Genomic DNA, 13,609 nt, shown 5'->3' on the forward strand with positions numbered 1-13,609 from the left:
AAAATTGCTGCAACTAGAAACTTTTAACGTAAAAACGGCTACCTAGTGCTGGAGGAGCCTCTGAAGCCATAGTGGGGTTTCACCAGGGGTGTCACCTCATGCAGCAGCCCAGCTAATTCTGGGGATGCACCAACACCACATAGCAGCAGCAGGACTGTGCCACCGGCCGCTGGGCAGACAGCCCGGCCCTGTCCTGCTGGGACAGATGCTGTCAGCACTCACCAGCCCTGTTCATATAGGGCTGGAGTAACTCATCTCCATCCGCCTGACAACAGGGGCCACATCATTTTCATAGCCCTGTCTATAGCTAAATGGGCGCAGCCACCGCTGCTCCGCTGCCTATAAAGAGCCATCTCTGGCAGGAAGAGGTTACGCTGCACAAATCTTTCTTTGGGGGAAAAATGTCATTATGGTTTCTGTGGTATTTATCAGAAGTTCAGAAAAAGCCTGATTTCTAGAGCAGGTGCTCCGAAGGGGGAGGAGTAGATGCAAAGCATCATTAGCCTCGCACTGCCACCTCATGATCATCGCAGCCCGGGGACCAGGACCCCTGCCTCTCGCCAGCCCATGTGTCGGTGCCCATGCTCACACCTCCCAGCCCGCTGCGGCTGAGGAGTGCCATAAAAATACGTGCCAACAGGACAGAAACTCCAGCCCCAAGCTCCTGCCCAGCCTTTCCAGCAGCTCCTGAGCAGGGCATCCCCCTGGGCAGGGATGCCCCACAGCCGCATGTGTGTCTCCGGCTGCCAGCCCAGGCAGGTGTATTGTGCCACACAAGAGAAGAAAGGAGGAAAGAAGCGGGAGAAAACACCCCGCTTTAGTGGTTGGGGTTTTTTTGCGCACTCTGCAGAAAGGCTGGAGGCTCACGCAGCGCCGAAGACTGATCTATTTTCCAGCCTGAGCAGGGAGCGCTCTCCCCCGCAGACGTGGGCTGCTCAAGAGGAAAGCCTCGGCTCTCCAGCTGCTGGTTTGCAGCGGTGGCTGTGCTGGTCCCTCACAGGTTCCTCCCTTTGGCACTCTCCTGGCACAGCCCACACCAAAGGGGGTTTGCTCCCAGCTCTTCTTTTTGCAGCTGGCCCGCGTGACAGGGTCCCACGCATACACCCAGGACGTGGGCTGGAGGCTTCCCTACCCTTCTCCTTTTTCCCGTATGGGGGCAACCCCGAATTTCTACATGTGCATCCATCTCCAAGCCCCACCCCTGCGAGGGTGACACAGGCAATGAAACCCCACAGCCTGGGTACCCGTGGAGGAACACAGCCGTGGGGATCCCCCCCAAACTGAGATCACAGACTCCCACTAGCACACAGCCAGGAGTGACACGGGTTCCCACTCTCACTACTGCAAGCGCAGGGGGAGGCAAGGCCATCGTCCCTGGGGGGGTGGCAGCATCTGGAAGGGGCCTGTCGCCCCCCAGGCTCCAGCCAAGCGCTGTGGGTGGGAGGAAGCTTCCCAGAAGATGGAGAGCTAAATAAAGGCAAGGCCTGGAACAACCCAGGGCTGCCAGCTATTTATTCTAACACGCTTGTATGCTGCAGAGCAGGAGAGATATTTTAAAGCTGCTGCAAGGAAGCTTGTCTGTCTGCCTGGGCTGTTGATCAAAAACCTAATTACCAACTGTCCCCACCATCTCCCAGCCCTGCACCACCTTCAGCCAAGTATCCTCCTAAATGCACCCCCTACAAGGCAGCTGGCCCCTCCAGCACTACTACACCGAAATAGATGCTTGGAAAAAAAGGCTTTAGCATATACAGAGTAGTAAGAGCTTGAGGAGCATTCCCATCCTGCATTCAATTGACTTCTGGCCAGCCCTAATGAGAAATTTCTAACCAGCTTTTAGCATCCAGGGCTCACGCCTTCTCCACTTACAAACTCTCATAAGCACTTACCCCTCTGGGCTTACAAATCTCACCTCCTATAAAAGAAAAAAGCAACCACTGCAATTTTTGTTCTTGAATATGTATTTTTTACTGAAAAAATCATTCATAAATTAACAAATACAAAAATGTACAAACACATGGGTAAATAAATGTAATGACACAAAGGATTGCTTTGCTGAGAAGTGTGTGTGTGTTTTAAAACACTAGTCTTCAGTGCAAAAACGTCCCCCTGGCACCTCTTAAAAACATAACAGTAAGCTCAAAAGCCATGATGATGGAAAGCTACTTTAAGAGTTTAAAGCCACTTTTGGTGGTAAGCGACCCGAAGCGTGTGGCTGTTGCTCAGATGGTACCTCCCTTAGAGAAGCAGAGCTTTACAGATAATTAACTGTCAATAAATACTTTTGCAAATAAAACCCACATGGCTTGTTTAAAAAAAAAATATAGATCAGCATCGAACAGGACCTGCCCTCCAGCGGGGCTGACCAACGGTGTTGACATGGAAGGGGCAAACGAGTGGCCTTGTTGAACTTCAGCTGCCAGAATATGTACAAGTTCTCCTTAATACGAGAATTTTTACACCATAACAGCACATGCGCTTGACAGTATGTTTTTAACAGTTACATTTACTATACAGTATTTGACATAGCTGATAAGATTAACAGTGCACATTTTCAGATATTCCACATTTTAAAAAGGGAAAAAAAATTCAACGTGATTAGAACAAAGGAATTATGAAAGGGATGCTGCTGGGGGGGAGGGGGGGGTCATGGACCCTTTTGTGCCAACCATAGAGTGCATTTCTGAGCAGAGGTAACGGCTTTTTGTTCAACACAAGGTGCGATGGGTGTCAGGTACAACATCGAAGGCTGAGGATCCCGACTAAGGTAGTTTAACACCTACTCACACACACATGCATGATTCCTGGGGTAGTGAACTTGGACTAGTCGAAATACATTCCTTGTTTGAAGCACCATTAAACAAAGACAGATTTCTAGCAAGGTCTCAAGATGAAAGAAAAGAGGGGCAGGGCAATGCGGGTTCAGCATCTGAAAAAGGGTCCACGTGAATGAAAGATCAAGATTCAGAAGCAAGTCTTTATTGCTATATGCGCCATAAAAAGCAAATCCTCACCTCTGCCTATAAATAACCAGGTTGAATCCCCTCAGGAAGTGAGTTTAAAGCACATGTAAGTTCAAAGACTTTAAAGTTACAAACTTATCAGCGCTTTTCAAGGGCAGGCTCGCTGTCCTCTCATACCAGCCGATAAGATCTAGACAAGAACTCGTGTTTTCTAAACTAACATGTTCTGGATACAGGTTAGGAATGCCCTGGGCAGTCACACCCACAACAGATGCGTATGGGGATCATACATCCACAGAACCAAGAAAACAATGTAAACCATGAGAAGTTAAGGAAACCGAAGGCAAACAATGCAATAAAAAGAAAGTTAAAGTACTTTGGAGGTGAAGTACCCACCATTGTTATGTATAAATACAAATTAAAAAGCATCCCCCAATGTATTTACTTTTAAGTCAGAGAGGTGCAGTAAAAGCGTGGGTGTGGATGCTGTGCAAGGACTGGAGCGAGTGTCCGCGGGGGGAAAGCCCGGAGCCCAACCTGCCCACAGTGGCTGAGGGGAAGGAGGGGATGGCAGGTGGGAGAAGGGAGGGGGCACTCCAGTTTTCATGGGGTATCGGACCAAGCTCTCTGGTTCCCGGTCCTCATGTTTTCACGAGCTTGATTCATGCGTCCTTCATTTCTCTGGCTAACCTGTGACAACCTGCCCCACCAGCTGTGCCTCTGCAAGTGTTGCCAGGTGCCGACGGGGATAACCAAGTGCACTACCTGGCTCTGACAGCATTTCAGAGTGCTGCTAGATTTACACAATAAATACAAACTAAAACAACCTCCCGAACTGTACCATCATGTTACAGGAGTGACGGTAGGGTGCTGCCGGTCCACGGGGGGCTCAGTGTGTTGGGGCCAGCTGCCCCATCCCGAGGACAGCACGGAGACAGGGGCGGCCAGCCCAGGGGCTGCCTGTGGATGTCAGCTCTTGAGCAATCTGCCAAGCTCACACTTGCCATCAGCGGGCTAGAGAGCAACAGGCAAGGGATTTTATTCCATATGGCTTTTGGATTCATTTGCACATCATGTTGCAAAAGTGACAGAAAGGGGTTTTTTTTCATAAATATTCCCATTCCCTTACTCTCCCTGGAAAAAGCCACCCCCGTGGTTTCTGGAATGAGCGATGACACGGTTGTATTTCTCATCTGCTACATTGGAAAGTTTAGGGCCCTGTCCCACAAACATTTCTGCATATGCACAGCTTAAATCATGCAAGCAGTCTCACTGGCTTAAAAGGGAACACCTTGCACAAGTACAGTGATGCACACACAAGTGTTTACAGAATTCAGGACTAAAATGAGTGACCGTATGTAAACCCCTAGCTTGGATTTGAGCCACAGGAGAAAAATAAAAAGGGGCAATTTACACAGCATATTTACACTTACACTTCTTTAAGAAGCGATTCTGTTGTATATACTTCAAGCAGGTCATTTAAAAAACCGCACAGACGTAGAAGAACAGTATCAGAAGTCGTTTGATCTCCCACCAGGGCAGCTGCTGACCGAATCGCTCCTGGCGTTTGCTGTCGAGAAGCCAGAGTCCCTCAGCTGAGCTGCTTCCCGGAGGAGAAAACACATCTGAGGCAAGTCCCAGTGCCGGAGATTGCTGGAGGAGGAATGTGGAGACGAGAGCAGCAGGTTGAATCGTTGTCCTGAAACCCAGAAAGCAAGTGGCAGAAAAAAGAAGGAGACTGCTGAGCTCGTTGCACGAGTATCAGGCTGGATTGGTACAGCTAGGGCAATTTGTGCGTGCACTTTCAGCCTTATTCTCCAAAATACCGTGATCCTTCATTAGACAAAGTGTTGCTTGTCCTCGGTAACCCTTGGAAAAGAAAGTCTAGCGTGGTGCTTTCTTGGTGAAGGGCAGAGCAAAGTTATTTTCTCCTCTTAATATTCGGTCACCAGAGCCAGCTCCGGTGTCAGGTTAACAGTGATGTTCTTATACAAGGCGTCATATGTGACGTTTGGAAAGTAGTTCAAGTTATTGAGGCCGTCCAGGGCTTGCCTTTCTTTTGACTTCCTCAGCAAGGCGTACCTGTGCAACGAGAACCAGAGGCCCCAGTCACTTCCACGTACCCTGCAGAGCCCTGCAAAGTCCTCCCAATGCTACTAAAACACCCTTAAAACAGCCAGTCCCAGCAGCAGCTACAAAACAACAAATTTCTGAGCCCTTAATAAAGATAACTGTCACATTTTCTATATCGGTAAATATCCCAAGCTTTAGAAAATTACAGTCCATCACTTGATTAAGAGCAAAATGCTCTCTGTGCCACCAGCAACCATCGAAACACCTGTAACTCCTGCCCAAAGCCTGCAGTCCCAGGAAGGGGCTGATTTCGGGGGGGTCCTGCCAAGCCCTCACCAGCCGAAACATTCCAGAGAAAAGCAGCTGATGGGTGATGCAGTACTTCCATTTTTAAGAAACTGGACCACAAACAAGAGCAGAACTAAATGGTTTTAGTCTGAGGGATGAGGAAGTAAAACTACAAGAATGATGGTTTGGGGAAGGAAACTGCAGCCGGTGCACAAAACCAGCCTCAACCAAATTTAGGGGCAGCATGATAAGATACAAGGGCTAAGGGTGGGAGGGGAAAAAATAAAATAAGAAGAAACATCTTGGCAGGACAGGACACTGACTTTCTGCACCGCAGGCAGCACCAGGGCAAGTGGGAGCTGGGCTGAGCCCTGAGGACAGAAAAAGCACCAGGGAGGGGATGTGCCAGGAGGAACAGGAAGATGCTGGGTGAGAGTGAAGAGGGAAGTGCCAAAGCTGGTTTCAAAGAGGTCACGGCATCAGGGCATGGGCAGGACACTTAGGCGTCTTACGAACATTTTCCTTCTCCATGGTGAGAAGTGCTGGGTCCCCCGCTCCCTGCTTGGGTGGGAAGAGCAGCAGCATCTTCCGATGGTAGCAGCTAGTACTTGCCTGTGGCTAAGTGCAGAGCAGAGGGAAGCAAGAGACTTCATAGGCAGGACACAGAGGATATCTATTGCTAAGCCTTGCCTAGGCTGGGCACCAGGCTCCAGACACAGGAGTGCTCAGCAGCACGGGCATCAGCCTCACCAGCGTGAACCACTGCCTTGTCCACCCTCACTGCAAATCCCCCCTCCTGCAGCACTGACCCACAGCTCCTCCTGACATTGAACTAGGGCTTCTGGCTGGGGCCAGGAGACCAGAGAAGCATTAGGAACAAGAGCTCAATCCAACTGCACTGTCAGCTTTCCACGCTTCAAGGGTTTGACTAAATACGGCTTTTTAAGTCAAACCCAACTTCTCTTTTTCAAGAGTGAAATTAGAGAAGCATCTCTTATTAGCTGTATTCTGTCAGACAGAGACACGAAAACTAGGGCTAAAGATGATATAACCTTAAGTGGAAGCTCCCCCAAAAATAAGTCTTCTGTAAAAAGAGACCAGCAGATAGCTCAAACAGTACCTGCAACATAAACCCTCCTTGCTGCCTCTTCTGCCAGCAGCAGCCAGGGGCCCCTCGGCAGAACAGAGCTTGCACTGTCCAGCAGCTCATCACCTATGACTGCTAATTCCTGCAGTTGTTCGTGAAAAAGGTATTTCTCTGGTTTTCTGTTGCATAGTTTTCAGAAGACTCAAATTCCACCAAGGTCCCCAGGCAAAAGCAGTCATTCAACCAACCCTTGTACTCTCCGAAACAACCCTGGCTCCTGGAAAGCTCCAGGGAGAATTCAGCTTTTTGAGAAAAAAGACAAAATATTCACACAGTATTTGTGCTCCTTAGGTACAGCGGACAGTTACTGCTCCTGACGGATGTCCGAAGACTCACACGAGAGCAAACCCTGAATTCAGGGGCTCTGTATATCCACCCTGGTTTGGGGCCAAGAGGCAGGAACAGAAGAATGGAGAGGGACGAGCTGCTCCATCTCAGTGCTGCGGTGGAAGTGTGATGGAGCTGCTGCCATCTCCCCGTTTGCACACACCATCATGGGATGAAACCAGAGCGAGGGCCACCCTCTGATTCGAAATCCTGAACACTGTCCACTACCGATGAACACCACTGCAGGGGGACATTGCTTCTGCAACAGCAACTGCCTTCACAGTGCAAACCCAGGGTGTTGCTACTGGACTTTGTTAGCATTCCCAGGAACACTTGATGCTTTAGCAGCCATGCACCAGGAAAGGCCTTGCTCTCTGCTTTCTGCAGGCTGACCAATGCCTCCTTCAACACTGGGATCAGGCTCTTCCAGACACACAGAAGCTTCTCTGACATCTGGCATTAGCCACCCCTTTAGGAACGTCCCGCTGGAGAGAGAGGACAGGCCCCCAGCCCGCTGTGCTGACATCCTGCGCTTTTGGACAGCAATCAAGCAGCTACAGCCACAAAGCAAGGGCCTCTCGTTGTAGGGATGCAGGGTATAAAAAGTAGGGATGGAAGAATCCAGGCAGTGCTCTGCCTCCATCTCCCCGCAGTTGGTTTCCTTCACAAGTTAAGGCTGTTACTGCCCTCAAACCACTGCAGAGGGTCTTGTACATGGTACAGACTCTTTATGAAGGGCTTTGGGATTCTTAAAAAGAAAAATTTACTTGCCTTCCTAGGAACTGCACTTCTCCCCGATGATGGTGGGGAATTGATTTGTATTTCCCTGTGTCTCCTTCTGGTCGAGTCACCGAGTAGCCTGCGAACTGCACTCTGCGTTACAAAGGGGAGAAATAAAATAAAAAAATAAAAATAATTTGTTGCCTTTGCTGTGCCATCAGCACTTGCCAGGGCTGCACAATTAGTGCACCTGGGGCTCCGACAGCAGCTTTGCATTCCACCCAGCAGATAAGCTATGCAAACCTCCCCACTCCAGCCTGGGCTCCGGGCAAGTCACACAGTGCTCAACACCTCAAGGTTTCAACTCAGCTGAGATCAGTTTGAGCTCAGCAGCGTGGGATATTGCACACAGAGCCAATGATTTCCCAACCAGTATTTCTCTGTTTGCTTCCCATCGACTGCCTGCGCAGGCTGGCGTGGTCCCCGTTCCCACCGAGCCACCACAGACAGGTTGGCTCTTCCCCAGCCCAGGTGACACGGGCACAGCAAGCCCAGCGCTGGTTGCGGAGGTGACCACGTGTTCCCCCGCAGCACGTGCAAAGCTTGGCTCGCAGAACCATCACCCGAGGTGGAGCACGGGGATGCTGGCTGAGCCGAGCCCATACCTGTTCCAGAGGTCGTCGTCTTCACCACCCCAGCCCCAGAAGGCATTAGGGAAACCGTTGATCTTCTGAAACTGCTCGACAGTCAGGCCACTCACCCCACCAAAGAACTCGTTGTAAGGGAGCCTAAGTAGGAGAGAAGGGGTTAGGGCAGAGCCCACCAGCACTGCAGCTCTCCCGCCAGCAATGGGGAAATCCTGAGCTGTGAGGATGCTTTCTTCTATTCCCCTCTCATGTTCATTTTGCTCAAAGCCTGACAAGCAAAACGAGATTCATCATCTGACTTTTAAAAAAAAAAAAATCTAACACTGGTTCCTTAGCTATTATGGTAGCGGGGAGGAAGAACAGTGCTTACAGATACATGTACTTATCCAGCTTGGCTGCGAAGTGCCTTGGCATCTGTCCACACCCGTAATAGTTACGGTCATTTTCTGGTATGTGGTCCACATCGTGGAATATGAGACAGTCCCAGTCCAAGTCCTTCATTGCTTCCCGAAAGCCAACATTGAAGAGCATGGCACGGTTAAAGGGTTGGTTTCCAGCCTAGGAGGGAGAAAGTTCCTTCTCAAGGGGAGTCCCGCACAGTTCGTGCTCCGCATGTGCGTTCTCAGTCTTGACTGGAAAACTGCGGAGGGCAACCAGCTCCCACATCGGTGCCACAAAAGGAAATGATGTATTGGAACAGACAGACTAGGGAGATCAACCAAGACTTAAATATTCAATGTACTGTGCAGGAACAAAAATAAAAAAGTTTATTTTTTCTCAAGTGTCTGAGTAATAAATGGTGATTTTGATCAATCTTTTTTAAGATAGAGCTAAATATGGAGGTAGAGTTACTGGGCGGATGAGGCCAGGTAACTTAAGTGACAGGTTCACGTACACATCAAATGACAGTCTTATGTTTTACATTCATGAAAGTCTTCTAGATGCTGCCCAGACTAGAAATGCATAACTCTGGTCAGGCCATTCCCGTGCCTGGGGGATGATCCCCGGAACTACTAGAGACATACAAAAATAACGCAGCATTATTTAAACTGCAAATATCTAGTTCAACATTGTCTTTTTTAAAATAATCTCCTCCAGTACCAGAGTTTTATAAAAACTGAATCTCTATTTTATTTCTTAGATAAAATCGGTCATTTTTGGGCACACCCCTGAGCTGTGCCACTTTTAAAGCAGAATGGGACCACTTACACATTGCAATGTGAACCCTAAACCTGTCAAAGGTTAAAGGATGAGATCTGGCAAGTAAACTCCTTGGGACACAGCGCAGAGCTACACTTGCAGCTTTGGCAGACACACTTTTAGCGCAGCACATCCGTGTCCCAGTGGCTGCCATCCCAACCATCCCAGGGCTCACTCACTTGTTCCACAACGTAAAAGGCGAACTGTAAACGTTGCCGTTGCAGCATTGGAATAAGGTGTCTGAAGAGGACAGGAAGATGCTCATATCGATTGCGGAATGGAATCAGGATTGCCACCTGAAGGGGAGAGGACACAGCTCTTACCGCACCACACTGGTGGCTCCTGCTGCCGACAGACCCTCGGGCTGGGGAGTGGGACTGGCTGGAATGGAGGAGCAGCACTAACCATGGTGTCTCAGCTCTCCCATGTAGGGCTGAGCAGCCTGAAACCCTTCTAACCCCCACAACGTGGATTTCCTATTCATTTTTTGGGGAATTGTTGCTTTGAGGAAACTCAACATGATCTTGAGTGGGAGGGAGACCCGTACCGCCCCCCCCCAAACTGCCTCTGCCCAGCGCTGGGGACAGTTACATGGCCCCGCTACCATGCTGCCCTAAGCCACCTCCCTCTGGGGACAGGAGTCCCCAGCACTGCCATCTTACCTCTCCGGGTGAAATCCTACCGCGGACAGAGTGGCAGGGCGAGCAGGAGGCTCAGCAGTGGGGAAATAGGCAGGCGAGCTCACTGCCTGACTCCTTAGCAGTCTGTGTAGAAACTCACAGCTGACTCGTGCACCACTAAAGCAGCCCATGAGTTCAGCATTTCTTCCCTAGGCACTGCAGCCCCACACTTCAGAGGTCCTTATATTCATTACTCTGAAGCTGCAGGACATCAGAGACATTTCCCCTTAATGTCTTCTCACCACCCACCCAGGACAATCCATCCCCCCGCAATCAGCAGGGACACGGGGCTGGCTGCCCAGCTCCCCAGTCACCTTCCAGCGAGGCAGGCAGTCGCCCGGCTTCCAGTGGCCTCCCAGCTTGATGGAAGGGTCTTTTGAGAAGAACTGGTGGATATCCTCCATCGTGATCTCGCTCATGTTTACATCGATGGGGCCCTCTGCAGAGACAGCAGGGAGAAGTGGAGGAGGGGGTCAGGAATCGCTGTGGTCCTGGGGATGCTCAGAGCCTGCTCAGGGCAGTGCTCCGCTCCACCCCTGCCTGCTGTACCCAGCACTGCATGCAGGCAGCCTCTTCTCTTCCCCAAACACCAACAAAACCAACTAGGAAATGCTGCTGGCATGACTTGTAACACCTCCATCTCCTCAGCAGCTGGGCTCTGCTCAGCCTCTGTGGCTGAGATGTGGCTCTCCATCAGAGACCCACACCGGCCAGGGCACCCCTCTACTCCTCCATACAGGTTTCCAGCAGACACAAAATCCCACACCTTAGCAGAGAGCCGTTTCTCCCTTTTAGGAAACATTTACCCCCAAAAGCCCAATTTTTCACTGCAGTATGGCTTTGGTGGAAGCATTTCTCCTGGCCACGGCTCCCTCGGGGGGATGCAGCCTGTCTCCGGCACTAACCCCTGCCCAGCTGTACCTGGCACTGCTCCGGGCTGGGACCAGCAGCACTGCTGAGGGGGAAAGGGAGCCACCCCACTGCCACTGCCCCGGGAAAAGGGCTGGCCGAGCCTTTTCACCGGCTCCCAGTACACAATCCCTCTTTTGTTTGTGTGTTTGCCATGCGATGGGCTCCTGCTTCGGCAGGGGACGTGCCTCCGACGTAGCAGGGATTAATTTGTGTGAGTGGGTAAACAATGATTGCCTAGGAGAGGACGGGGCTCTGAACAGTGGTCCCATTCATCCCCAGGTGCCCATCGGGGAAAGGTGAACACTGGGGAGCTAGGGGACGCAACGATGCCCCCGCCAAAGTCACAGAGAGCAGGAGAGGGGCATGGGGCCGTTGGGATGCTACTCACTCATAGAAGGGAGCCTCTCGGGACAGGTGTGGTTGGGGAAGTAGGTAAAGTCTTCAGGAAGAAATGTTGTGGCTTGCAGAAAGGTGTCATTGTGGTTCAGATCAAGAGCATAATCTGGGAAATGGGGGGGGGAAAAAAAAAAAAACAACAAACCAAAACAGTTTACACTTGAGCTGCAGGTTTTTGCTGTTTCCAGCCACTTCCTCATGTCACTGTGAGCAGACTCCAAAGCCACCCATGGCCAAGGATGTCCCCAACAGCATCGGGGTGTTCCCATGCAGCATGAGCTCTAGACTTGCAACCCAACCCAGCTGGGTGCTCAGCCCCATCCAGGGGCAGGTGGCTGCAGAAGACCCGGCTGGCTCAGACAACACCACACCAAAGAAACCTTCATGTTTTCTGGCCAAAGGAAGAATTGTGAGTGTCACTTTTAGGTATCACAAACAGCTCAAAGCAAAGGAGCACATGGCGCTTGGAAAGAAAAGTGACTTAGCGCCTTGTCCCTGAAGGACCACGGCAGAGCAAGAGGGCACATGCTCCCCCAGCGGGTCCTTTCCTAACCAGCCCACACAGGGAAGTCCCCAGGCATGTCCCAATGCCAGTAAGGACTGTCACTGCAGCAGCCTGCGCAGGGAAATCCAGCCTTGCATCCTCCTCAAAGGATCAATAAAAACTACCACGTTAACACTCAGCCTTTCCTCCAGTTTGCATCGTGCGAGAGCAGAGGAGCTCCCGTGCCCCAGCACTGACGGCAGTGTTCAGCACAGCTCTTTTCTCCAGCCCCCCCCCATTCCCCTGCATCCTCTTATCTCCTGAGCAAAACCTCTCCAGCCTGCTACACCTGTAGATGTTTTAAGAAGGTTTTTACATAACCTTGAACTTCTGCTTTCTACAATAAAGTCACCAGCTTTGCATAAGGTATCTTTAGCCAAGCATGACCTCTATTTTAGGTACTAGAAAAAGCTCCCTGCCTGTAGTAAGGCATCAGCTGCTACAGGAGGATGCTGCCTCTCCACTTTCTCCAAGCATCAGATGCTTAGTGGAGGGTTGGCCTTTTGGTCCCACAGCACCCAGGGCACCAGCACCAACCTTACACCCCCCAGAGGTCCCAGGAAGCAGCCATTTAGGGCTGAGCCACCCAGTCCCATCAGAGGCAGCCTCCAGACCTACCAGGACAAGAAGGTTTCATCCTTTCCAATTACCTTACCACACACGGGCATTCCTGCAGCAACTAGCTGCAGAAGCACGCTATGGGGCTGACATTCACCATGCTGATTCAAAGCACGAGCAGCCCTGGTTTCTATGAGCTCAGTACAAACCAGCTGGTGTTCAGGCACCCAAAGACAAGAGAAGGTCTAGTGTCCTGCCTGCCCCCCCGAGCTGTCCAAGCAGCTCTGCGAAGCCTTGGACACAAGGGTTGCAAGTGATCCATCAGTAAACAGTTGATTTACAGTAGGCAGCCAGATTTTTTAGTTATTTTACTGAACCCAGTGTGAAATTCAGATATTTTTTTTTAAACCAGCAGCTATAACCTTTCAAATTAAGCATACATTTAGTTCCAAGAACATATTGTTTCACACATTTTATCCTGAGAACAATTTAATAAACCCAGAATTACAGTGTAGTGAAGTGAATGAATCAGCTAAGATTAAGAGTTAAGAATCTATGTCTTATTTATATAGGGACATTTAATTGCATAAGCACAGTATACTCTCCATAGCAGAAAGGCTGCATCTAATAACCACATTAATGATATATCAAGAAAAAAATAATCCAGTGACAATTTAAGCTTTTAAAGCAAAGCAGCGAGGGCTACCTTTACCTGCAAGGTCAAAGTCTTTCATTTAAATCAACTGGGACAAGTCATTGCTGGCCTGATATTTCAGCTTGCTTTATTGTGCCCGTACCTCTATTGTGTCATTAATACTGTTTATACGCTCAAATAAGTGGTACTCAAACCATCTCAGACTCAGGATGGACTTGTAAACAGAACCTAAGGGCTTTTCAAGTATGATAGATATTATTTTGGATGCTTGATACTGCTCTAAATTTTAATAACCAGATTCCCATTAAACTCCTATCACCAGAGCATGCTCTCAGTGCTTAGTCCAGCTGACAACGTACAGTGAAGCTCAACTCCCTGTTTTTGCACGAAGGGCTGACTTTTTTGCTGGCATAAGCACAGAAGGGACTACTCTTGGCTCTAAGTCACATCAGGGATGGTCGAGGCCTTGGCTGGGTCCCTCCCTGCAGCCGTACCAGGC

General features: G+C 50.1%; 1 protein-coding gene across 1 annotated transcript; it reads right to left on the reverse strand.

Moving 5' to 3' along the window:
* Positions 1-4,708: 4,708 nt before the first annotated feature.
* Positions 4,709-11,459, reverse strand: B4GALT5 (UDP-Gal:betaGlcNAc beta 1,4- galactosyltransferase, polypeptide 5; the record flags this gene model as incomplete). The annotated part of the gene is made up of 7 exons (XM_009701754.1): positions 4,709-5,045; positions 7,570-7,671; positions 8,184-8,306; positions 8,536-8,723; positions 9,545-9,661; positions 10,360-10,484; positions 11,346-11,459. Coding segments are annotated over 7 exons (917 nt in total), but the record flags the coding sequence as incomplete, so codon positions are not given.
* Between the last annotated feature and the right edge of the window lie 2,150 nt (positions 11,460-13,609).

The sequence above is a fragment of the Cariama cristata genome, unplaced genomic scaffold (genome assembly GCF_000690535.1).
Source record: "Cariama cristata isolate BGI_N322 unplaced genomic scaffold, ASM69053v1 scaffold29896, whole genome shotgun sequence".
Lineage (NCBI taxonomy): Eukaryota > Metazoa > Chordata > Aves > Cariamiformes > Cariamidae > Cariama > Cariama cristata.